Source organism: Nesoenas mayeri (assembly GCF_963082525.1).
Source record: "Nesoenas mayeri genome assembly, chromosome: 10".
In the NCBI taxonomy this organism is placed as follows: domain Eukaryota; kingdom Metazoa; phylum Chordata; class Aves; order Columbiformes; family Columbidae; genus Nesoenas; species Nesoenas mayeri.
Window position 1 is genome coordinate 8,088,848 of NC_137560.1, and position 24,721 is coordinate 8,113,568.

At 41.8% G+C, this 24,721-nt stretch overlaps 3 protein-coding genes across 12 annotated transcripts in view; 1 reads left to right on the forward strand and 2 right to left on the reverse strand.

Annotated features, from left to right (window-relative positions):
* The window catches only part of PBRM1 (polybromo 1), a 64,873-nt gene extending 57,680 nt beyond the window's left edge, over positions 1–7,193 (reverse strand). Inside the window, exons 1-4 of one of the 8 annotated variants that reach the window (XM_080350328.1) lie at positions 7,079–7,193; positions 3,082–3,237; positions 2,259–2,356; positions 1,519–1,666 (exon numbers count right to left, since the gene is read on the reverse strand). In XM_080350328.1, the coding sequence (XP_080206454.1) occupies positions 1,519–1,666; positions 2,259–2,356; positions 3,082–3,222 (387 nt within the window). In that variant the 5' untranslated portion in view covers positions 3,223–3,237; positions 7,079–7,193. Of the gene's footprint in view, positions 1–1,518; positions 1,667–2,258; positions 2,357–3,081; positions 3,238–4,316; positions 5,023–7,078 lie in introns of those variants that run through there. The other 7 variants (XM_080350329.1, XM_080350332.1, XM_080350334.1 and 4 more) reach the window with 7 other exon arrangements.
* Positions 7,194–7,279: 86 nt separating this feature from the next.
* On the forward strand, positions 7,280–16,646 carry GNL3 (G protein nucleolar 3). Its single transcript, XM_080350709.1, has 15 exons — positions 7,280–7,349; positions 7,585–7,643; positions 8,040–8,177; positions 8,782–8,895; positions 9,062–9,145; positions 9,669–9,804; positions 10,710–10,813; positions 11,762–11,897; positions 12,434–12,521; positions 12,905–13,088; positions 13,571–13,713; positions 14,411–14,547; positions 15,109–15,323; positions 15,646–15,727; positions 15,814–16,646. Exons 1-15 carry the CDS (start codon positions 7,337–7,339, stop codon positions 15,900–15,902), a joined length of 1,722 nt encoding a protein of 573 aa, XP_080206835.1. The 5' UTR covers positions 7,280–7,336; the 3' UTR covers positions 15,903–16,646.
* Positions 16,647–17,686: 1,040 nt separating this feature from the next.
* GLT8D1 (glycosyltransferase 8 domain containing 1) lies at positions 17,687–24,543 on the reverse strand. Of its 3 annotated transcripts, none has more exons than XM_080350546.1 (11): positions 24,487–24,543; positions 22,973–23,034; positions 22,764–22,862; positions 21,951–22,167; positions 21,175–21,292; positions 20,550–20,634; positions 20,247–20,359; positions 19,511–19,677; positions 19,206–19,318; positions 18,414–18,534; positions 17,687–18,310 (listed from the first exon to the last, which is right to left on the reverse strand). In XM_080350546.1, exons 2-11 carry the CDS (start codon positions 22,986–22,988, stop codon positions 18,229–18,231), a joined length of 1,131 nt encoding a protein of 376 aa, XP_080206672.1. In that variant the 5' UTR covers positions 22,989–23,034; positions 24,487–24,543; the 3' UTR covers positions 17,687–18,228. The 3 variants fall into 3 exon arrangements, with proteins under 3 accessions (XP_080206672.1, XP_080206673.1, XP_080206674.1); XM_080350547.1 differs by lacking the exon at positions 24,487–24,543 and adding an exon at positions 23,787–23,861; XM_080350548.1 differs by having other exon boundaries at positions 17,687–18,534.
* Between the last annotated feature and the right edge of the window lie 178 nt (positions 24,544–24,721).

A 24,721-nucleotide genomic window follows, 5' to 3' on the forward strand; every position in this document is an offset into this window, starting at 1 on the left:
TTGTAATACAAATGAGAAACCAACATGAGAACTATTCTTAAACTTACCTTATCAGGCTTAAATATTCTCAAGACACTAGACCAGGTGTTAATTATGAAAAACAGATTTAAAGTGTATTCTGCTCCACTAGCCTTCTTCCTTCCATATTAATGTAGGAGGCTCAAAAATGCAAGACTTGAACAGAAATACTAAAAAAACAAAGGTTTCTAATCTAGCAGTGCAAATAAAACACCTGCTGCAATAAAGACCTTGACAATGAATCAGCTGTCCCTGTTTTATGTGCATCATCAGAACTGCGTGGGTAAGGTAAAAGATGAAAAAAGATAAGGTTATGTTTGTGTGCCACACCTCCAGCTCATAGCTCCATCTTTCTCTGGAAACATCAACATTCCCTCATCCTAGAATGGTGACTACCTAGTTCTATTCTACATGCAAGATTTTTACGAATACAGGCATAATTTTGAGTCCATTATTCTGCAGACAAAGGCAGCACACATTTTGTAAAACTCTAATCCTTTTTTCATGCCACCAAGTCCTCCTCCCTCACATAGAAACCATGAAAAAGCCAACATTAATGGGCGAGTGCCCTGCAAAGCTTCAGGAGTACACAATGAATTTGGTAATCTCTGTACTTTCCCTACTGGAACCAGAATGTATAAATGCATTAATCTGATTATTTTTCAAAAAGCTACACACAAATGAAAACAAAATAAACATTGCTTTTCTGAATGTCACCTGGTTACACTGATTGGGTTATTGAGAAAGCAGTCATTTGGATCATCTCCAAAGTCAAAGATATATGAGAGGTAATATTAGCAGTTTTAGTTTTGCCATATCATCTCAGTGACTACATACAAGTTCTGTTTTATATATTTAGCATAGCCTTCCGTTAAATGAGATTAATCCATTTTTTTCACACTTTCTTACAGCAACTGCAATAAAAACCATTACCATTTAAAATAAAGCATGTACCCAGTGTGGTGGAATGGACATGAGGGTTTCACTCTTGATGAAATACATCTTTACATACCATTACAATCTGTCATCACTGACCATGATAATCAACAGGTCTTTTTTTCATATTATTAAGCCAACAATGAAAGAGAAAGATTCAACGTTCCTACTGTAAGCTTGCTGTTATTTATAAACTCTTCCTTTTGGGAATAAAAGTTATCTTTCTGGTGACATACAGTGGGTTTTAAAATGGGAAGGCTTTGATAGAAGAATGTTTTTCTCGGTTTACATATCTTACTTTTGCTTTCTATTCCTTTTGGAAAACTACATGAAGACCCTTCCTCACATTACTCTATAGTTTTCAACAGAAAAATTGTTATAGTAGAACATCTTACAAAGACATGATCAACCTTACAGAAATATATGCAAATAACTGCAATGTATGCCGTTCTCTTACCAATAATAAAGGCTAAACAGAAGTTTTTTGGCCAAACCAAGGAAGAATTTGAACATATCTCTACCACTTTTATAATGAATCTGAGCCTTTATATGTATTTTCCTCACCTTATAGTAAGCCTTGGCGTTGTTAAAAAGAAGCTGAAAATCAGCAGTCAGCACATTCACATCATCATATTCCTCCATCTTTAGCTTTTGCTGGATTTTCATTAAATCAATTGGCTGAGAAACCACTTCATAATAATCTGGCTGATTTCTGTTGCAATGACAAAAACAGGCATTGTATTCCAAGAAGTAAAACCAAAGCCACAGCACTAAAGTTTGTATGCGTCTACGGCTAAATAGAACAAAGAAAGTTCCAGTACATTTTTGTTACAGCTGTTAATAAAACATCTGGGCAGTGGATGAGGACAGTGGCCTATCTGTAGGCTCACTTTATTATATGTTCTGCTGCCATCCTCAAATTTCTGATTTTAAGATAAAATTCAGTCTCTACTTACTGCATTTTCAAGGGTCACTTCTAATAATCTCCCCAAGATATGCCCTTAGTATTACATTCCAACCCTTATGTGGAATATTTTATAGTCAAAGACACAGACGTTTCAGGCAAGTGTCACAGGTAACATTTTATATTAATTCAATATATCCTTCTTTGACTGAAATTGGGCACCAATGTTAGCATGTCTCATTGAATAATTGCATCAAATACTCAGATCAGACGCTCATGTGAAACTACGAGAAATTCAGCTTAAATTTTTGATAGCTATTAATGCTGAAGTATTCCTCAATATCCACTTACTTCCTGATTAAATCTCAGCTTCAAGCCACAACCATAACTATGATCTTACCTTCGCTTCGGTGCCCTAATGAAAAGCTCACAAAGGAGCCTGCCTTGTTCATCTTTGTAATCTCTGATGGTGTTGTAAAGTTCATGGCATACAGCAATCTAAAATGCAAGAACAATAAAGCAATGAAATAGGAGAAAATTTGAAGGAGATTAACAAATCAAAGCCTGCTTACAATGTTGCCAATGACCAGCAGGCTCTAAAGCAGAAGTGTGTAGAAATTGGTGGATCTCATACATTAGAACAATACCTGACAAGTATGCCAGGTACTGTAGAATTTTACTTTTTTTTTTTAACATAAGGAGCTTTCTTTCAATGCTAATTCTAAGTAAAACTCCTAAAATGTAAATTAATTCAGTACAATTCTGAGTTATAGACATCTAAAACGACAGGGGTTCTTCTGCCCTGCAATTAATTAAAATTAGACTGTTAACTCAAAGGCATAACAGACATACACTTCAGCAATCACTGCCTGTGCCATTCCCCACTTAGCTCTCTCTGAATTTGCTATTCAGACACAGCTCTCAACTTCTGCAGCTTATGATTTCAGCTCTTTCTCCAACATCCTTCCATCTGCTAAAATCATCAGCAAAAAAAAAGAAAAGCAGCAACAGGAAAACGGGAAAGAAAAAGATGAAACTGGGGAGACAAGAACAAGCCAAAGCTGAACGAGATCCTAAACAAAGCTTAGGCAAGGCAGCAACAGATTCAGGGCCAATGCATATGTACTACATATGATCATCCATTTTACAATCCAGCACCTCCCAGACAGGGACACAGTATCCCCCCCCCGCCTCAAAGTTGTGCATAATAAGAAGATACTAACAGGATCTACAGTTGGGAGATTGGAAAGTCTCCTCCTCTTTCTGCTTGGGCCTGGTATATTTGTGGAGTGGTGGCCGTCATCAAAGTCTCCTCCGCTGACACTGCTGGAAGGCGAGGTTGCTCTTCGCCTCTTGGAACCCATGGAATCCAACTTCTTCTATAATGAAGACAGATGTTCTTAAACTCGTGGCATTGCATCCAAACTCTGGTGAGAGCTAACTACGATGCTAGAATGCTTTAGGATGAGTCACATACATTTGGTATACACTACAGTTCAGTTAAGCCATATATCTAAACACCAGCTTTTTGAAAATTGGCAGGAGTAAAGGGAAATCGAAATGGTCCTACATTAAATACGATAAATCTATGATAAATTCTCCTGATTTATTGTCACTGATGACAGCAATGTCAGAAGGCCGAGGGCTCACAGTGATGAAAATGTATTTAGCAGCTCTTACTAGGACACATTTTTAAACTATCTACATTTTGACACCTTATCCCATGCATGATACCTAAGTGAGAATGGCTGTTTTAAAGCAAAGAGCTGTACAGAGACAAGTGCTCAGTTCTGGTGTAAAAGCACATAATTTCATGCCAAATTAAAAAAAAACCCAACACACCACCACACACAAACACAAAAAACCACAACCAACCAAACAAAAAAACCCACAAATACAAACAAAACAAAGTACAAACTAAAATTCAAAGGGCTACTGAATACCTTGTCTTATATTCAAGCCAAAAAAGGGTCTGGACTATCATGTGACTACCACTCCCACTTTATGTGTAGGATGAACAACTCAAGCATCAAGAAGTAGTTTTGGCTGTAGTTTTCCATTTATCAACACAAAGACAAATGAATAACCACCATCCAATAGCTACGGTGATTTAAAAAACAAGTTGTCGGCTCTTTCCCCGCTTCCAGTGACAGTATCATAAAAATATCTTTATTTGTAGCTATCTCAAAGGCTGAAGACAGAATAGATCCATCTATCCCAGTCTATACCCATTTTCCAACCACAACAAGGAATTTCTTCTAGGAAGCACTCCATTAGTTTACAAGGTATGGCAGCATGACATAACCATATTAGAGCATTTATGTTAGACACAACCAATTTCAAGCACACAGATGATTAAGGCAGGAATAATTAACAGTTAGGATAAAGAAAAGCAAAAGTCTAAGGAAGAAAAATGGAGAGAATGGTGCACATACAATCAATAATTTGCCAGATTTACCAGAGTACAACCAGCACCTCGAAAAGCCAGTCTCCTCATAGTGTCTGATGGCCAAGTACAGATACTGGGAGAAGGGAACGCTCTAAGAGTAGCAAATCAGCAATGGTGTTAGTACAGTCAAAACTGGAAGACAAGAAAAAGGAAAGAAGGAGAGAAGAAAATTGAGAGTAGATATAGCTAGGTAGCTTATTAAATATTAATAACAAATATAATATAGGTAGATAATTGAATAATAAAATCGAAGAATAAATTGAATAATTACAGTGACAGAGAAAAAAGCAAGAAACAGAAGGTGACTTTTTTTAGCCTAGCAGAAACCCTCTAAGTAATTTCGTACACAGAACGCTAGACATTTCTGTCATTTTTACAGTAAAAACACATTTCTCTAATGTTCCTGAATACATATTACAGAATTTACAGCCACTTGCTAAAGAATGATTCATCAAGCACAGCAGGGAGTAAACATAAGCAATATCTGACCTCAGAGTAAAAAAAATAGAAAGTAGTAAAACTTATGGAATGCAAAGTTTTACAGTGCTTATAAAAATTTAAAAAAAAAAAAAAATTAAAGGTCAAGAACATTTAATAGAGTCTCTAGTAATGATGCACCTCCCTCAGTCTTCCGAGTGGATTTTATCCTCATAAGTAAGCAACATTAAGGATCCAGCCACACAGGTTCACTGAAGATATCCATGTCAATTACTAAGCAGCCTCCAAATCTCATTTTTTTCAGAAATTTCATGCAAAATGTGCAGAACTATTTTATGGCAAAATTATTATTTCTATTTAGTTCATACAACTACTGTCTTCTGTAAAATCCCAGAGAGATTGTTTTCCTGTTCGGTATTCTGAACGTTTTCATTACAGGCACATACAGAGAATCTTTGTGTTTTATTAGCTGGCAATTCATCTCGGGAACAGCCAGCCAGCCTGTTGCTTTTGGCACTGCCTCCAACTTTTATCCGAGAGCTCCAGCGTCAAACAGCTAACACAGGCACGTGCTGCTGGGGAGGCTGCTGGAAAACATAAGTTCTTGGTTATGAAAGAAAGGCAGGCAAGACTACTGGAACCAATAATTCGGGTTCATCCAGGAACCCGAAAGTACACTCAGTCCAAGGCCCTCCTGAAATAACGATATAGAGAGCCCCAACCAGCACCTGCCTGCAAACCGCATTCGGGCTTCTCCATGCCCGTTACCTGAGGCACGTGTGCTGCAGCTCTCAGCCAAACGGAGATGCTGGTGTACACTTAGATGACCAAGACACCTGGCCACTTTGTACACAGCCTCTAAAACCATTTTTCTCCTCTAATAACTGAGGAAGGTGCAAAACACATACAACAGGCTGAACAACATCATGAATACTCAGTGAGAATTGCTTATGTAAAACTCCTACCGAATGTCAGGCTCCAAAATGCAAACTTATCTCTCGATCTGCATGCTCATAAACAAAGATAATCCTGCTGTCTACAGAAATGTATTCTCTTTTACGTAAGAACATGTCTCCTAGATTTTCTTCTGCAATGTAGCTACTAGTTTACAAGACTCTACACAGTTGCACCAAGAATCTCCACCTCTACAAATGAGCCATCTCCTGTGCAACAGGAGCTTGAGTGTCTTACTAACTGCTCACATTACCCATAAAAATGTCACATAACCATACACATTTCTATAAAAAATGCTTTAGCCATCACTAGTATACATGTATACTAACATATACACAATGGGTGCAAGACTGCCTCTCCTGAAAGCTGTACTAGACTGATCGCCACAAGTATTACCCAGTCTAACCTATACCCAGTCTAACCTAATTAAACAAATAGTTTTAAATGCTTAAAATAAGCCAATGAGGTTCTAGCACACATTTAATTTTAGGCCCCCAAGTAAAAAACAACAACAACAAACAAACAAAACACCAAAAAAATATAGATACCACAGAAAGTGTTTTATCGTTATACCATTCAACAGAAATACTCAATAAATCATGTTAAATTCAGAAAATGGAACAAGGGAGGGAAACACAGCGAGAATTTCCCCCGATTACCGATCACATTGGAACCAGCTACAACACGGGAAAGGAAGGACGGCACCGACCAGACACTATAAAAGGACCAAGCTGGTGAAGAAGTGAGAGACACGGCACATCAATCGATCGTTTTATCAACACTGGGACAAGAAACAAAGAGGCAAAACATGGGATTTCCCCAAACCCTCCCACAGGCGGCCCCTGCCCGGTTTGTGAGGAGTTATTGTCGGCAGGAGGAGGAGACAAACGCCTCTCCGGGCACCGGACCCGCCTGTGCGCTCTCGGCCTGACAGGACCGTGTCCCCCGGGCCGCGCTGCCCCCGCGCCGGGCAGGACGCGCCCCGGGCCGCGCTCCGAAGGCCCCGGTAGCGGCCGCGCCGCCGCCGCCTGCCCTCGGCCACCCGCTGTCAGAGCTGCGAGCTCGGCCCGCGGGTGGGACGGGGCGCTGGGGACGGCACCGCGGGGAGGGCTGAGGGAAACACCGCGGCCCGCGGGGTCGGGACACCCGCGACGGACGGCGACACGGCGGGGGCCAGGGCCGCCGCGGAGGGTGGGGACGGGGCGGGTGACACGGGGAGGCGGAGGGGCTCGGCGGGCCCGGCGCGGGCCCCGCCGTGGCGGAGCTGTTGCGCGGCCGGGCGGCGCTGCCTCCCCGCGGCGGCCACACAAAGGGAGGCAGCGGCCTCCTGACTCCGGCCCGCCGCCCCGCCTGCGCGACCCCGGCGCCGTGCCGCTCACCCAGCCGGCTCCGCTCCGCCTCCGACAGCCGCGGCTGCACTCGCCCTCCGCCGCCCGCCCCGCCGCCGCTGCCGGTACCGCCGCCGCTCCGGCCCGCCGAGCCCGCCGCTGCCGCAAAGCCCGCCCGGCCGCCAAACGCGCCGAGGCGGCGCGACACCTCCGGCGAGGAAGGGCCGCTTCGCTTTACGGCAGCGCCCGCCGGCGGCAGGAGGAAGGAGCGCGGCACGTGGGGCGGCGGCGAGCGCGGCCGGCGGCGCCATGAAGCGGCCCAGTGAGCGGGAGCGGGGACGGCGCGCGGGCGGCATCGCTGCCGAGCGCGCTGAGGAGAGGGAATGGCGGGGCGGGCGGCGGCCTGGAGCCGGGGCCGGGGGAACGGCGCGGGGAGGGGGGCGGGGGCGGCTGCCCGTGGCCGAGCTGACGGCGGCGGCCCGGGCCGGGGGTGGGCCGCCCGGGCCGCAGGGAGCGGCGGGGCTGTCCCGGGCGCTGACCGGCGCGGTACTTTGCAGAGCTGCGGAAGGCCAGCAAGAGGCTGAGCTGCCACAAGCGCTACAAGATCCAGAAGAAGGTGAGTGAGGCCCGGGCTGCCCTGCCCGCGGGGCTGGAGCTCCACGCTGGCCGCTGTAGCACCGACGGTGTGCTTTATGTATTCCTACACAAACACGTTGCACGTAGAGGTGTGCGCAGTTAAGGATGTTATCTTGGATGTTAAGTCTGAACTGCAACAAAGAATGTGCTTTCCAGTTACCATTAGCCGAAAGATGATGTAGAAATAAGTGTAGATTTCTTACATCATTCCATTTGGCATTATTCGGGGCTGGTATGTTCAAGTGTAACCTTACAATGAGACATTATGCAATCAAAACGTTTCAATCTAAGGTCAGAAATGTAACACTTTTTACAAGAGATACATCCCTTTTTCTTTTGCCTTCGACTAAGAAAATATTATTGTTCCCATCTTCAGATCAGAGAACACCACCGAAAAGTCAGGAAGGAGGCCAAAAAGCGTGGACGCAAAAAGCCCAAGAAAGATCCTGGTGTTCCCAGTGCTGCACCATTTAAGGAAGAGCTTCTGCGGGAGGCAGAGCAAAGAAAGCAGAGGGTAAAATACAGTTTGTGGGAAAGAACTGAGACGATTCCTATCTTCAAGGAAGCTTTGTGTGTGTACATGTGCACACCCAGAGGTGCAATCATGGTAGACCGTAAATGGTCCCAGTAGATGTGTACTTTGGAAAAATAATGTATTTATTTCTAGTATTATACAGTATGTAGCAATTTGCTCTTTTATTTTTAACCTTCATTTCATCACAGTCTGTATGAACATGCTGGAAATGTCATTTTTAGTGTAATCAGAAGTGCCTGTGATGCTAAGATACATAGATGTCCCATCAGAATGCTACAAGTTAAGTCTTGTGATTATGTGATTGTACAGAAAATAAGGATCTGCTCTCTGCAGTGTGGAGCATGGCTGTTATTTTGGGGTCTAGCTGGTGGATGTATTGCCTCTGGTTTCGAGGCGATTGAAAGCAAGAGTATTCTTTTCAGGATAGAATGCAAAAAATGTTCCCACTGTCACTTGGACGGGCACGACTTCTAACTAAGCTGTCTCAGGAACTTCAGTCAGAAATAAGTAAAGGGGAGACAGAACGGTATTCTTACCATCCTCAAATGTGTTTCATCTGGCTTGGGTCTTTGTTTGCCATCAGCTTGAAGAACTAAAACAAAAGCAGAAGCTCAACAGACAGAAAGAACATGAAAAGAAGAGGAAGCTTGAAGCTAAAAAGAATGCAGCCAAAATCCAGGAAAAAGCAGAGGGCAAGGTGGGTGTCTGATTCTTTGAAACTTAAAGAAGCAATAAAAATAATCCTGAAACTACATCTTCTTAAGCAGTACGTTCTGTGTTACATCTGCATGCTGTATATGCACGGAAGTATAATACATTAATTCTCAGTTTTATCATTCCCTTTCATTGTTATTTGCATTCAGGATTCCTCTGCCAAATCTAAAGCAAAGCCTAAGAAACTGCTGAATAAAAATTCGAAGAAATCATTTTGCAGGGAGCTCCAGAAGGTGAGACACTTCAACTATTTTTATATAATTTGATGAGAGTCAGCAATGAGACCACTTGTTATTTTCCTTTATTGCATTACTGTGCAGCTGCCTTTATTGCATTACAGCTGCCAGAGAGTAGACAGGTTGGTTGCAATAAACTTCTACACTGAAGTAAGGGATTTTATGACAGAAACTGAGAGTTTCAGTCTTGTCTGGTGTGAGCTCCTGAGACATGCAGCATGTTGAGCTTTTAGACTTCTTGGGTTAATATCAGTACATAGTGATCAGAGAGCTCTTGCAGCAATTTGGGACTAGTGTCTAAGGACTTCTTGCCTTTGGAGGAAAAAGATGAAAATTGCTTCAGCTTTCTGGTTTGTAGTTCAGAAGACAGGAGTTCAAACAAGAACAGTCTTATGAAACCTCATGAATCATTCTGTGAAAGTCAACAGTAACTGTTGTAAGCCACAGCTATTCCAGAGTGTCATCTGTCAATGGTCTGTTATGTCTTATTTGAGAGTATTTGCTCTTTTTTCTGACCTAGGTGATTGAGGCCTCAGATGTGGTTCTAGAGGTTTTAGATGCGAGAGATCCAATGGGCTGCCGGTGTCCTCAACTGGAGCAAGCTGTAACTTGCTCTGGAGGAGACAAAAAGCTACTGTTGGTTCTGAACAAAACTGGTAAGAAGCACAGGTTTTCTTGAAGTGTTACTTGGTCACTGTGAGGTTCTGTAGTAGTAACTGAGCTATGAAGAAGAATTCAAAGGAATCTGAGATTCCATTGAGGACATAAGATCCAACTCTGAGCTCACTGCCCTACTGAAGGGGTCACATTTCCTCCACCTTTTAGGCTAGTTTGCTAAGAAAACACTACAGACAGATAAATGCACACTAGCCCCCTCCTTTTGCAGTAACATCTCAAGGCATTGGCCAGTCTCAGCCAAATTTGACAGAAGTTAAGCATCTTACAATTTTTAACATTTTTGTCAATGTAGGTGAATAGGCAAAGGTGACGATGCTTGTCCCTGCTCAGGCAACAGTGAGTTAAGGATCAGCAAATCAATGCAGTGGTTGGATTTGAAATTTGGCTTTGGGAAGTAATTTCTCTCTTCTATTGCTATAAGAAAGAATCTACACAAAAGGTGAAACCAGCTAAAAAGGCTGGAAATCACTGAGTTCACCAGCAAAAAGAAAATCAAATCCTGACAGCAAGAGCAAAGGGAACTTTGTATTAGAGCAGCCTTTGCTGGGATGATAGGATAATCCTTCAGAGAACATCACTCTCTGTGCCATACAAAGTCTCCTAGCAAGACCCCAGCATTAAAAATGTGATACAGGGACCAAACACGTAATTTTGTATCTTCTGCTTGAGGCAGAAAATACAGACTAAAACTTGCAACACTGAGTGTCTTTGGGGAGGGTACCCAGTATTTTTTTTACTGGGATTTTCAGCCAAACATTATTTGTAACAAAGCAGCATACTAAAGGCAGGAAATACAGCCTGGTTCCTGATTCCACCTTAGATTTCCTTCACACAGTGATATTAAGATTCACAGGAGTGAAAGGACTGTGCTCTTTTTTTCCAGATTTAGTGCCAAAGGAGAACTTAGAGAAATGGTTGAATTATTTGAAGAAGGAGTTTCCAACAGTCGCTTTTAAATCAGCAACGCTGATGAAGGACAGGACTATGGTAAGAGCACTGCAGGCTGTCTCATTACTAAGTTGTATATGTTTGTAATCATGTGCTGACACATGTTGAGAAACAGGACCTCTTGTTCTTTAAAATTCCTTTTCCCTGTGTTTGCTGATACTGCTGTGACTGATAGATACACCTTTGCACTTTGACTAAGCTTTGTGGTACAGTGGGGAAATTATTGTTGAAATACATACTATTTGTGCCCAGGATGCTGGACTAGAGTAAAAGCAATTCTGTTTTTTAACTCTAAGTAGGACAGTGAGGAGAGGAAGATGAGGAATTTTTCACCTTCTACACAGGGTGGCTGCACCAGTTCCATCTGAATTGTTTTGCAGGTTAAATGGTGCAGGCTGTACTAGTGCATTCATCCTGACTGTGGCCATCGATAAAGGTAGCACCTGACATATTTCGTGAAGATTATAAAGGGGGTCGCTGCCTGTGTCCTAGTCTCAACTCTTTGAAGATGATCATTTGAGTTGTATTAATACATAATGCTTCACACAACCCTGATACCAGCATAGTGAAATAGGCCCTCCTGCAAAATGGTGCAGAAACTGCAACACAGAGAGCGGGCTTTGAAAAACTTCCAAAAAATGGAAGCCTCTTGAGGGAATTTGCAGATTTAAGGATTCTACCAACTGAATGTACATGGTTATGTTATGGTCACACAACAAATCTGCAACACAGCCTGAACTGAAATCACAAACCAGTTCACATTCCTTTTTCTCTTAGCAGTTGATGGCTGCTTTTTTTACTGTCACTTAATTGATTACCCAATTTCTTATTAAGCGAAGTCCTTCTATTTAGAAGAACACAGCAACATCTAATAGAGGATAAGAGTTGGAAACATTACAGTAGATAAATAAACCTTAGCATACATATTTAGTTTCCTAAATAGCTCCTGACCATGGTTTGGTTTTTTTTTGTCTTTGAATCACGTAGCAGGAGCAAGTCACAAAAAGACGTTCTCGTGTTGATCTATCAAGAACCACTGAATGTTTTGGAAGCAAATGCCTTGTGAAACTTCTTCAAGAGTACGGCAAGACTCAGAACAAAGCCATTCAGGTTGGCGTAGTAGGTAAGTGTTGGGGAGAGACGGGAAGAGGTTCCTTCTTCTCCTATGAAGTTTTGGTATCTTATATTGCAAATTGGATAAAGCAACACATTACTTTCTTGTTGGCTTTCCAGTAAATGTTCTTATTTTCATCTAAGACTCACCTCTGCAGCACTGTATTTGACAGCAATCTGTGTTCCATTTACATAAACATACTGTATGTGATCTGTGAAAGACACATTGTGTGAGGCCTGAGCTGATTCACCAGCGTAGGGAAACAAGAGAACAAGATGCTACATACCACAAGCTTCCACTGACTTCCTCCTGTCTGATAAGATCTGTGGTGTGACATTCAGTGATGTCATTCATGTCCCTCTTATTATCAGTGTGAGAAATGAGGATACAAACCTTGTCTTACTTATGTAGTGAAGACTTCAGATCCAACTCTGATCTCACACTGAAGATGTACTTTACCAAAGGCACCTAGAAGAAGCGGTTTTGATCAGTGTTACATAGGCTGTTCTTATCTAACTAACAAGGACTTATGTGGTTTTGTCCAGGTTTTCCTAACGTGGGAAAGAGCAGCATCATCAACAGTCTTAAAGGAGTTCGAGCTTGCAATGTTGGCCTAACAAGAGGTGTTACCAAGTACGTTGAGTCTGATAAAAGCTGTTCATGTCACTGTTTGTTGTTGTGTTCTGATTACCTTGAGTTTGTTGTTTGTGTACAATTTCCATCCATTAGGGCAAAGTGTGCCCCTCTGTGCAGCTTCAAATGCAGGTTTCAATTTGCCAGGATGAAAGACTGAGCTGTGTGATGCAAGCCATCACGGGGGGATACAGTGTATAAACTTGTGCTTTTTGTACATTTAGATTTCTGTCCTACACAAAGCAAATGATGGAAAAGCACAAAAACTGACTCTGTATGAAGTGCATTCAGTCCAACGCTGAGCTTTGTGTCTTGCATCCCTGACCACTACCAGCCCTTTGCTAGGTGATTTATCTACTTACAGTGCATTTCTCTCTCAACAGGTCCATGCAAATTGTGCACATTGATAAACAGACAAAGATCTTAGACAGTCCAAGTATAATTGCAGATCCTTCCAACAGTGCCCTAGCTCTGGCCTTGAGAAGTATCATAGACACAGAAGAATCAGGGTCAGCAGATGTGCTTGAAGCAGCAGATGCCATTCTAAATCACTGCAGTAAACAGCAGGTGAGCTCTTTCTTTTTCCTCATCTCTCACTGCATCCTGTCAGCCAGAGACTGTTTGCTCAATAACTTTTCTGATTTAAAAAACCCAAACAAACTGGTTTTAAGATCTCATTTACAATATCACAGAGTGAAAAATGAAGATACTCTGACTGCTTCCTATTACTACCATGAAGACCTCAGATCCAACTCTGATTTCACTCTAGTTTCAAGTAGCTTAACCTAAGCCTAATTCTGACTCTGTTCTGTTTTTTCACAAACCAGTGTGCTGTCTCTATACACCCACTAGTATGGGTGAATAGCAAATGAATTTGATAAAGTAGGCATTTTGCTTTGTACTGTTTACTCCCACATGCAATAGAAAAACAGCTCTTCACATTCTTTTTTGCCCTAATTGTAATCCAATTTGATTTGCTTTTTTTAATTCCTAAAACTAAAAGAAAAGTGGGTATCTATCTCTGAATGTACTGTTTTCTTTTGCATTAGGTAATGATTTACTATAGCATCGCAGATTTCAGCAACACTGAAGAGTTTTTAACTTTACTTGCTCAGAAAAGGGGCATGCTGAAAAAGGGAGGCGTTCCTGATGTAGAGAATGTAGCTAAATTACTACTATGTGACTGGACAGGGTATGTATGCTATGCATTTTGCTTTATGATGCTCACCTTTTTCACATTCTTAATCCAGCACAGCAGAAGCTGAATGTCGTGAGAAATACTTAGAAAGGAGAGGCTGCTTTTCACCAACACCCCTTCCCCCCTCCCAAACATTTTATTTGGCTAAAGAGAGCTGGATTGGCTAACAGATTTAGGGAATGCCATCCATGGGTTATTTTCTAAAGTAGTGAAGGATACATGGAAAGAGTGAAAGCATGTTGCATGTTACTCCACAGCCAGTTTGCTGACTTCTGCTATAGCTCTGTTAGGGGAATTTGCCTTCCTCTCAAGTACTCAGTCCATTTAGTCATCCTTCTACAGACAGGAAAGGATATGGCAAATTTTCTGTGGAAATTTATAGTGTTTCCTGTATTCTGAGGGTGGGAATAAATGTAACCCAGTAATTCAGTGTGACTATTTCCCTTGCTCAAGTGGTTCAGCTGCTTTTACAGCTCATGATTTTACAGGCAGATTTGCAGTGACAAAGTATGCCAGTTTTTCCTCTCAGGAGTTGCCTATCCACTTAATACTGTTATTGAGAACTTCAGAGTCAAATTTAAATAGCTATTTAACTGCTGTTAAACAGATGATAATAAATGAGTGGTTAGGCTGGGAAGTTTAAGAGAGTTATCTTTGGTTGTTTTTTAATGCTAGTATTTTGTTTTCCCAGAGCTAAAATAAGCTACCATTCACAACCTCCAGGATCCTGGAGACCGCCACCATATCTTACAGAAAAAAAAATAGCTGAAATGCAGGAGTGCTTTAATTTAAGTAAGCTAGAAGAAGAAAACAACACCACTGTTCAAGGTAGGACTGTTACTGTAAGGCACTGCTACCATTAAGAGTGGTGGTAGTAGTTTAAATGGGAGGTTTTGAATGGAAGCCCTGGGGTTTCACATGATAGCTTTGCCAATATGCAGTGAATATGAACCTTTTAGAAAAGAAATGGAGTCTGATGCAACAGAATAGTGCATCTGTGTGCTGGTTTAACACAAATTACCCCTGCTAGTTCCTGGTTTCTGCTTAACTGCCCTAACTCTCCTAAACTGGAACCAGGGGAAAAGAATGTTTAAGAGCACATAGACACTGCCTAATCAGGCCAACAAAATACATTTTACGTAGTACAACATATACTCATATCCAAGGCTTTCAGCTCCTAGCAGTTTTCTGTAGAAGCCTCGGGGAGAGCTACTCTCAGAGAATTGTTCTTTGTTCTACCTGCTTATGTGGGAGTGTCATCTTTTGGAAGGAAGGGGCAGGACAGGACTTTTTCTAGCCCTGATCTAATTATGGCTGTTCTCTCAGGGAATAGGCGTTACATCTGGTGCTAACACTGACTTAACAGACACTTCCCTATGTTTTTCCCAGCTTTGAAACACCCCAGTCCATCAAGCAGCATAATTTTCCAGTCAAGTGGTATGGTAAATGGGACAATAGAGGAAAATAAAGTGATAGAGGAAACATTGGAGTGGGAAAACTTGGAAACAAGCAAGGAGGGGGACACAGAAGAAGAGGAGGATTTCACAGAAAGTGATGATGATCCAGACGATGTGGAAGAAGAAGAAGAAATGGATGTCGAAGAGGTAAATCAGGATTTCATTAGGCAGCTTCTACCTGTTTTTGATCCTGACACCAATACCCAGTCAGTATCCTGCTGTAAACTGAGAAGTGTAGGCACTGTGGAGCTACTAAGAGTAATCAAAAAGCCTTTCTCCTAGAGATAAGAGCTGCATTTTTTGCTTAACTAAGGAAACAACAACATAATCAGTTCTAAGGCAGCATTCCTGACCAGCTATACAAGGGGCATCCATGTGATCATTTCTCTTTGTTAGGTTTTATTTGCATGATAGACTTCATTAGCAATGTCTGAATAAACACATGATGACTGACCTCTCTGACTTGCAGGAAAGCAAAGTTCAGGTCACCAGGAAAGCAAAGCTTGGAAAACGACAGACAAGTCCTACAAATTCAGAAAAACAGATAGCAGGTCTGTATTAAAAACCTTGGCTTGAAGGATGGGCTCTAGTACTTTAGCACTTGCAGTGGTTTCACTTACACATTTTCTTTTCTCAGAAAGCGAACATTCCAATTCACTGTCACTCAACTTGGATAAGACAGCAGATGAAGATGATGCCTATGATTTTAACACAGACTATGTGTAAGGAATTATGCGTGAAGACATGGTTTGGAGACTCTTAGAATTGGCTTTCACAGGAGTCATGAAGACTTGTGTTACAGCAGAAGTTTGAGGAATGCTGCAAAGATTCATAATTATTGATGTATCAAATAATGTATATACTAGTGTATTTCCCTTGATCATTTCAGATTTATACAAATCTAGGAAACTGACTGTATTCAGCTTTTAACTCCTAAACTTTATTTCCTGTATTAAAAAAAAAAGCCTATTTAAAAAAATTTCTAGTAGACTGAGGTAATTCTAGTCATGTTCAAGCAATTACATTTCATGGTAAGTTTTCATACTCCCTTCCAGAGGATTACAGAGACATTACTTCTAGAGCATGACTCAAATCAGTTAAGTTTTCAGTATACTTCTGCAAAAAATTGTAGAACTTTCTTTTGTAAAAGTTGTCTAGAAAATGCCACTTATTTCAGCTCGGCATCAGGTATTTTATCTAAGTGCTGTTTCAGAAGCTTCACTGGGAAAGGTAACTGAGATTATATTAGCAATCTGTCTTCACCAGGGAACAAGCTTCTTGTTCTTATGATGCTCTCGAACAAAATATGCATTTCCTGATGACACCTATTATACATGGCAACAACTGGTAACTGTAAAGCAAAACGTTGCTCTGTGTTGTACGGACCTGTAATTGCACTCAGCCTGTAGTGGAACTGGGGGAGCAAGAGAATGACCAAGAGACCCTGCACTTGCCCAACAATTTAGAATAAACACCTGACACCAAGCATCTTCCTCCCATGTGCCTGTTTTCTTCTTGTTAACCTAAAGGTCTGATGTCTGTGTTCTTTAGGAGTTGTATTTTCCCTAAATGTATGTAGAGGCAAAGTCCTCTGCAGCTTAAAAAAAGTATGAAATGCAGACAAAGACACGTACATTTTCTTGAAACCTGCTAAAACAGCCTGGCCATCAGAATTCAGTTGGTGTCAGCTGATCTAGTGCAATCTTTCAAAAGTCTGGCAGCTGAACTTATTACTCCTCACCACTTCAAGGACAAGAATGGTTCTTGTTCATCAAAACCAAGGAAAATAATTGATAGATAACAAACCACAGATCAGCATCCATGACAGAAACAGAACTATAGGTAGTGACTGTAATGAGTGAAGTAGTTGGAAATCCTGTTAAATTACAAAGCAGTACTAAAACCATAACTCATATACATGAATGAGCCCTTTAGCTCTCTGCTGCCCTGCATCTCAGACAACACAACACTGAGCCCATCGCTGCATTAACACAAAGCCCTTTGAACATACTGAGGACTGTTCACAAGCAGTACTATTGAACAAAAATGACAACTTGAGTTCAAACCTGTATTAAATGGGATAGTTGGCACAACAGCTGCTGGGATATACATCTCGTAGTAACCACTACTCAACATTATAACTGTAAAAAAAAAAAAAATCAACATATGTAGGAGGCAATAGGCAACCAGCTGCAAAAGGGCACAGGAATCTTACCTGATGAGTTTAAACAGCCAGACCAGGAAAAGCACAGTGGGAAAAACTTCGGTAGCAGAACCATGCTCACCTGAAAGAGCTATGAGGAACTTAACAAAATTAATCTGTGATTCATACAGCCTGTTCCCCAAAATAAACGTTTTGCACAATTTTAGAATGAGATTGCTTTCACAAAGATGAGATCAATTGACTCTAGTTTCAATCACTTCCTGTATTTTAAGTACAAAGGAAACATACTTCATGTATCAGATCAAGTCTAGAATCAGATTGCCATTTACCCAAGCTTTGAGTCAACATGTTAAATTGGCTTTTATTTTTGAACAAAGTTTTAGCCACCTATTTACAAAAATGTTTTAGTGTTCACTGGCAGTTAAAACCACTTTGCATAGTGAAATAATACTTGAAAGATGAATCTTTAAATAAAAAAACAGGATTCTGTTTTGCAGAATTCTGCATGAAAGACACAAAAATGGTTGGGAGGAGATTTCATGCAGGAAAGGGTTGTTGATTATTTCAGAGGATAAGAGAACAAAACAAGAGAACAAAACCCAAGCAGCCCTTAATTACAGTACATTGCTGTGCAAGATTTGCATGGTGCAAACACCAGCTGAAGTTGTATCTTAGAAACTTTCTATAGCTGACAAAATGATTCTCCTCTAGACTTGTAGTAAAGAGCAGAAGAACACATAGCAGACAGAAATGAATTAAGGAAAATGCCAGTTTGTGGAGATCCTCCTTTGCTTTCTATAGTGCTGCTGGAGTAGCATCTTCCGTCACACAAGCGAAGTGAGTCTCCTTTGGAACTGTGCCTTTCAGAACTGCACCCGAATAAGCGCATTACCTTGTGCTCCAGAAGGCAAGGGCTGCTCTGTAAAACAAGCTGGCTAAAAAAAATGTTCTGCTTGGCTCCTGAAGTTTCCTGAGAAAATGCCATCAGTTATTAAAATTGACTCTACTTTGCTTCATAGGCTTCTGAATGTCTGCGGATCAGGCTGAACTTGCCTGTAGGGTCAGGAACATACCACTTCTCCCAGACTTCAGCATATGAAGCTGTTCTTCCCCATGGTTTGAAGTGTCCGTTCCAATGGAGCAGCTTGGCAGCTTTCACAAACTGCGGAGAGTACCTCTTTCCAGCACTAGACCCTTTTATTGAAAAAGAAGCATTAGCGCCTGAAATAAATGCAGCAGAAACACCAACATGCGATATTTTCATTTCAAAACAAAGGTTTTTAACAAAGGAAATCTTGTCATTTATGGAAAAAGGAAGTGATTTGGGAGGCAGAAATCAGGGCAAAGTGAAAAACATACTAAGGTGCAACTGAATGTCACTGTGGTCCGTCACAGTATTTATTTTTATGTACTGCCTTAACTCCCAAGTTCTTTAAACCCTTCCTTAATACCCAGATGTATTCAGCAGCCTATGTGTTGTTCATTGGAAACAAAACCTAATAATGCTCTTCCAGCACTGGGGTTTCACCAGTAGCAGAACAGGTATGAATGTCTGTTCCTCTCAACAGTCGTGGAAGAAACACCTGGAATCACTTCAGATACAACATATATGTGGAAAAAGGGAAGGAACATGCGAAGTCATTTGAGAGTAAGCCGGTTCAAGAAGTAGCCCCCTAGCAGATCAAAAAAGAACTTGAAAGATCAAGCCCACAAGCACCGAGATGGTATTGCAAAGCAGTGTTTGTTAAAGAACAAGGTATAAAATAGAGGAAGGAAAGATCCATTTGCTGCATCATCAACTAGGTGTCCAGCTACAGATCTGGAAAAGCACTGGTGAAGCAGTGTCACAAATGTTCCATACGTACCGAGATGCCGGACATTCCACATGGGATCAATACTGGAATGTCGCTTGTAAAATACAATTAGCAGTGGAGGTGTTGTGATGCTGCCAGCCAGTGTCCTACTGTAAAGTTCCTCTCTGAAAGAGAAGATGAAAAGAAGTTGGGAAGGATGCTTGTGTGGCCCTAGAGCTGTTGATTTTCACTTGCAGCTGCATGATAGGAATCCACAGACACACACAACACATACATAGTCCTTCATTTAACAGTTAGATGCCATCACCATAACCCACTCCCTGACCCACTGTCACCACCAGCTTGGGGGTACTTACGCTACATTAAGTGCCATCCACTTCTCCAACTGCTTAGTGATGTTCTGTAACTTCCATTCTGTCAAATTGGCAACAAAAACTCCTGGATTGAAAGAGCAGGTGCTGGCTTTCATGGCAAGCTTTCGGATGGTTTCTTTTTTGTAATCTAGAAACCCAATGTAATTATACTGTGGGGGAAAAAAAAAAAAAAAAAGAGAGTAGAAATTAGCTTAAAATACAGTCGAACTGCTATTTAAAGAAAAATCCCACACAACTTCCAACAGACAAGCATAGCCTGAAGTTGTTAAAGCAAATACCCCTTCCCTTAACATGAGACAAAGAAAGCCTAAGAGGTCTAACATCTAAAAAGTATTATTACATAAACTACATATTTAAGGAATTCTGCATGATCTTACCAATACCATATTATTAATACAGTACCACTCCCAGAAAACGTCCTTCTTAAACACTCATAAATGAAAAATTCTCCTTCAGATATTCTAAGATCTCCTGCTGTTCCACACTGGGAATTGCTCTCACCGTAAAGCACACTAAAAATTCAGTGCTTTTACTGTGCCTAAAACTGCAGGCGTCATTTGTAACACAAATGTCAGACTAAATTGATTTGGGCAGGGACAGTCACACCTTTCTGCTCACTGCACATGGCAGTCAGCCTGCAAGTACATTAAAACCCAGTGCCCTTTTCCAAAGCCTGGGATGTATAGTATTGAAACCACTGAATCAGAATTAAACTAACCTGATTGCCCGCTCCACGGACGGCAACTTTGTTAGTGGTTGAGTCACAATCATCTGAAAATGCAGCTGCATGTCCAGGTTTCAATGGAGTGTTGTAAAGCTCAAGAATATCATCTGAAAAATAGAAGTGAGCACAGAAAAATTAAAAGCAATCCTGGTGAAGCACTGAGTGACTTTTTGTTCAGTCCATTGCCACAGCAGATAAAACCACACAGTTTAATCCAACTCACTCATATTTACAAAGTGTTTGGTGACTGACCTCAGCATAAGGCCAGTGGCAAAAGCCTAAGAAAAGGTCCCCTACCTTGCACTATTATATCATCATCCACGTAGACGACCTTCTCTGCATGAGGTACCAAATAGGGCAAGTAGAATCTTGCAAAGGTTAACTGCGAAAACAAAAAAGCAAGAGAAATGAAGAATTAAATGCAAACTTGTCCAAATAAATGTGAAATCGATTGTTACTCCTGGCACTTTTCAAAGGGACTAATGTCCAAGACAACTTCTACCAAGGAAACAGAATAGGCAGCAAGATCCTGGGAGTTATTTAAAATAAACAGGTTCCGTCAATTTCTGGTTTCCTATGAATTGGTGCATTGATAAACTAACTTTAAAACTGGTCTATATTAGAATTTCTTATTTCCCCGTGTATACCTGCAGTGTCTCAGAGGTGCTGGCATGCTTGACATGCAAGCTGCTATGTGTCACTGTAGCTAGCAGCAAAAAATGATACTAGGCATGCATATGTAGATATTCAATCCACCTCGCACCATCTGGAAATTTATTCTTACTGAAAATTTAGGAATTTGATTATCAAATATTCTTCTACAGTAACGGATTTGATTTTGATCTCTAGTTGTGTTCAAAAGTCAATCTAAACATATTGCTAATAACTAATAATTGCAAAAAGTAATCAACATCATCCTCACTGGTTTTAGGGTGTCTGCCTTTTGAGGATCCACTTGTACTTTTCCTTCTAAGACACGAGGGTCAAAATCCAAAATTCGGTATCTCAGATTTTTCAGAGCAGTGTTACTTAGCCACAGCCTGCAAACAGGAGAAAGGCACAGATTTTGTCAAGTGAGACAAAATCAAACAAAAAGTGGAGATGTGAGTGACAGTGACACAGATCTTGATCTGGCCATTCACTTCCCTATCCAACAAACGTACATATAGAATGTAATCTATGGCTGATACCAGTGGTGTCCTGTACGACTGCAGGGGCATGTCCACTGTCAGGGTACTGGACAGCCATGATACATGAAAGTATGAGGTGGCTTCTTATTTTATTAGAAATACATGGTCCTGTTATAACAGATCCTCCACAAAAAATATCGTTGTGAACAGATGTGGGTAAAACTATTAAAGAACAATCAAAAAATGGAGAAACTTCATTCCCAGCATCTGAATTGCTTAGATGAAATGTAGGAAGTAATTTGTACAACCCCTCCACCAACAAACTCCAACCTCACCAGTTGCATATAACCCCACTGGAAAAGACAGCTCTTCTCCATCCTTGAAATATTTCCAGAGGGAACAACTGCAGGACTCCCCACAGCAGCCTTGCCAAAAAGCTGCAATAAGCAGCAGCATGTAGGATTGCAAACAATTTAGAGGAACGCCGTTCCAGGGAAAGTCAGTTCTCCCTCTTCTCAGAGATACGAAGTTTTACAACATTGTGGGAAGCTAATGAAAAGATAATTACCTCAAGTGATCCACAGTATCATTCAAAGTAACAATATAGAAAACCACGTTGGATTTGGTGTGACTGTAAATACTGTTCATGGCTGCAATTGCACCCCCGAGCCTCTCATCTGATGCTGCAATGACCACAGAAATCTCCTTATCATTCCTTTCATCTTCTAGCCTCTGGGGAACTGCAGGGATGAAATCTATAGGCTGAAGTCCTACTGGGTTTGAATCTGTGAAGTACAAATGGTACCACATAATAAACAGACATTATTATCATGCCAAAATTCCGAACACCTGCCATTATTTCTACTATGTAAGCACTTGGATGTCTCAGTTGGGTTGTGGATTACAGTGTGCCAGTATCAAACACTTAAAATATGGCACTTGCTCTTGAGAATCTGAGATGTTAATAAGAAAACATTTGACAAATAAACTACATACTATGCATCACAACAAGGTACTAAAATGAGGCTTAAACTACAGTAGGCCACACTTACCTTTGGTCCCTTCTGTCATGTCTATAATCTTACTGACTTCCTCCTCTCACCCCAACCAGCTTTTAGCCTTTTTCCACATCACCCTTCCCTCTTTTTCTTCTACTTTATTTTCCTCTTAGATAGAAATCAATGAAGACGACAGAAATTGTAAATTAAAGTCACCGTTGTGATTTATGTTCACACTGAAGATTGAGGCACTAAGTACAGCCCACATTTAGTCCATCACAGATCACACTACATTATCTAAGCTGAAAGCACAAGAAGGTTTCTGTCTGGCCAGAGCACGTGCTTTCCCACCAATAAAAAACAACAAAAACCCACCAACATACCTGACAATTCCTGTTTTAAGAAGTCACTGAGGCCCAGGAAGTTATGATGAAGAACTAGCAAAAATATGACAACTGCCACTATAAGGATGGAAATGTTCACTGAAAATTTAAAAGAAAAAAGTTTATCAATATAAGCAGAGAAAGACTGCGAAACTCAGAAAAGTGCAAAAGAGATTTTTTAAAAATTAGACACATACATATGCACATACCTTTCCTTAATGACATTTTTATCTTATTTTATTTTATTTATTAGTATAAGTTTCCTGCAAACCTGCAAGAGAAAAAATACAGCAGTCACTTTCTACTTCCAGCGCATGTCTACACAAGGCACAACACTATTGTGTCCAGAGGGTTTCTGAATGCAGTCAATGTTTGCCTCTCTTAAAGAACAAAAACAAAAGTATGTTACATTTCAATATCAGAGTGTTGTATCTCAGTAAGTACGTAGCTACAGTTACATATCTAAAGAAGCACTCGGAGATGAAAAGGGAGACATAGAGATATTGCCACTTAACTACGCTTGCATAAAACAAGCAAACAAACATAACACTCGACTCTTTCTGCCAGTCAAAAGTCATCTGGAAATAATTTGGAAGATTACGTATGTTTGGTTTTTTTACTGTTGAACCAATTTATTTAACTATCTGAACTGGAAGTATCGCAGTAATAAGGCAAATGATTATACATTTCTTTCCAGTCTTAAGTAACTGCAAGATTTTGGCAGGACACGGTGTTTATCAGATTTTAACAAGCAGCATTATACGCTTTCAAAACCATGGAATTGTCTACATAAAATATAACAGAATATCAGCTGAAGTATCAGTGTCACCATACAAAACAAAAAAATCACAAAACTGTAAAAGAAGGTATTATCATCATGCTATAGAAGGAGAGAAAAACACAGAGCAATGATGTGATTCGGGTATGCAATCCAAACACATATTTCTTATTTAACGGTACCCGTCATTGTGAAACCAGAACCAGTGCGAAGTAGCTCTTGGGTGACACACGGAAAGCACTCACAGCACAACACCATGCATGGCTCAAGAACCACTTCTATATTCAAACACTTGCAAAATAGACAAATTAAAACACCGCAAACTGTGTTATGACCATTACGTGTGTCAGACTTCAGCTTCTCTCCGCTGTTGCGTCTCCTGCACGGGGAAGACACATTTATCAAGCGCAGGCAACAAACGCTGTGTGCCATGTCCACAGCAGTGCCGACACCGGGCAAGACACGCAGCCCTCCGTTATGGAAGGTCTCTCTTCAAAATGTGCGAGAGCCCCCGGGCCCTGCGGCAGCGAAGGTGAGAGTGCACACAGACAGACACACACACAGACACGGACACACAGACACGCACACAGACACACACAGACATACACACAGCCCCTGCCCTCAGGGACACCGCAGCAGCCCGCGCTAAAAGCATTTACACACCGACTTTTCCAGAAATGGTTGTCCATGCGAACACAAAGCCGCGCTAAAACACTCCAGCACCCGCCCATCGCTGCCCGGCCGCAGTTTCGGTCGCGCCGCGGCCGCGGCTCACAAGCCCTGCGCTGGGCACACCCCGCTCCCCCCGCCTCACCGCATCGCTCGGCGGCACAAACCCGCCTCCTCGGCGGGGCTCCCGCGGGACACAGCCCAGGCGGGAGACTCGCTCCGAGGCCGGCAGGGCCGAGCCCGACTCTACCGAGACCCCCCTCACATTCCTCTCACCGTCCGCCCGCGCCGCCGCCAACTGCCACCTCGGCAATGCGCCGCGGCCGCCACCGCTCAACAGCGGCCTGACGGACCGCAGGTGCCCGCCGCGATGCCTGATGGCCGCGAGGCGCGAAGGCCGGGCCGCGCCCTCTCTGCTGCACTAGCGGGGCTGCGGCTGCTGCCGGCGCTTCAGGAGGAGAGCTCAAGCCTTGGTCGGGAAGGGCAGCACGCAGGCTGCCAACTCAGTGCC

Coding starts and splice junctions, on each gene's coding strand:
- GNL3 (XM_080350709.1), top strand. Junction 9,805..10,709: donor GTTGGTTCTGAACAAAACTG/GTAAGAAGCACA, acceptor CTTTTTTTCCAG/ATTTAGTGCCAAAGGAGAAC. Junction 13,714..14,410: donor CTACTATGTGACTGGACAGG/GTATGTATGCTA, acceptor TTGTTTTCCCAG/AGCTAAAATAAGCTACCATT.
- GLT8D1 (XM_080350546.1), bottom strand. Junction 22,168..22,763: donor CTTAAAACAGGAATTGTCAG/GTATGTTGGTGG, acceptor TGTACTTCACAG/ATTCAAACCCAGTAGGACTT. Junction 21,293..21,950: donor GATACTGTGGATCACTTGAG/GTAATTATCTTT, acceptor TCCTGTTTGCAG/GCTGTGGCTAAGTAACACTG.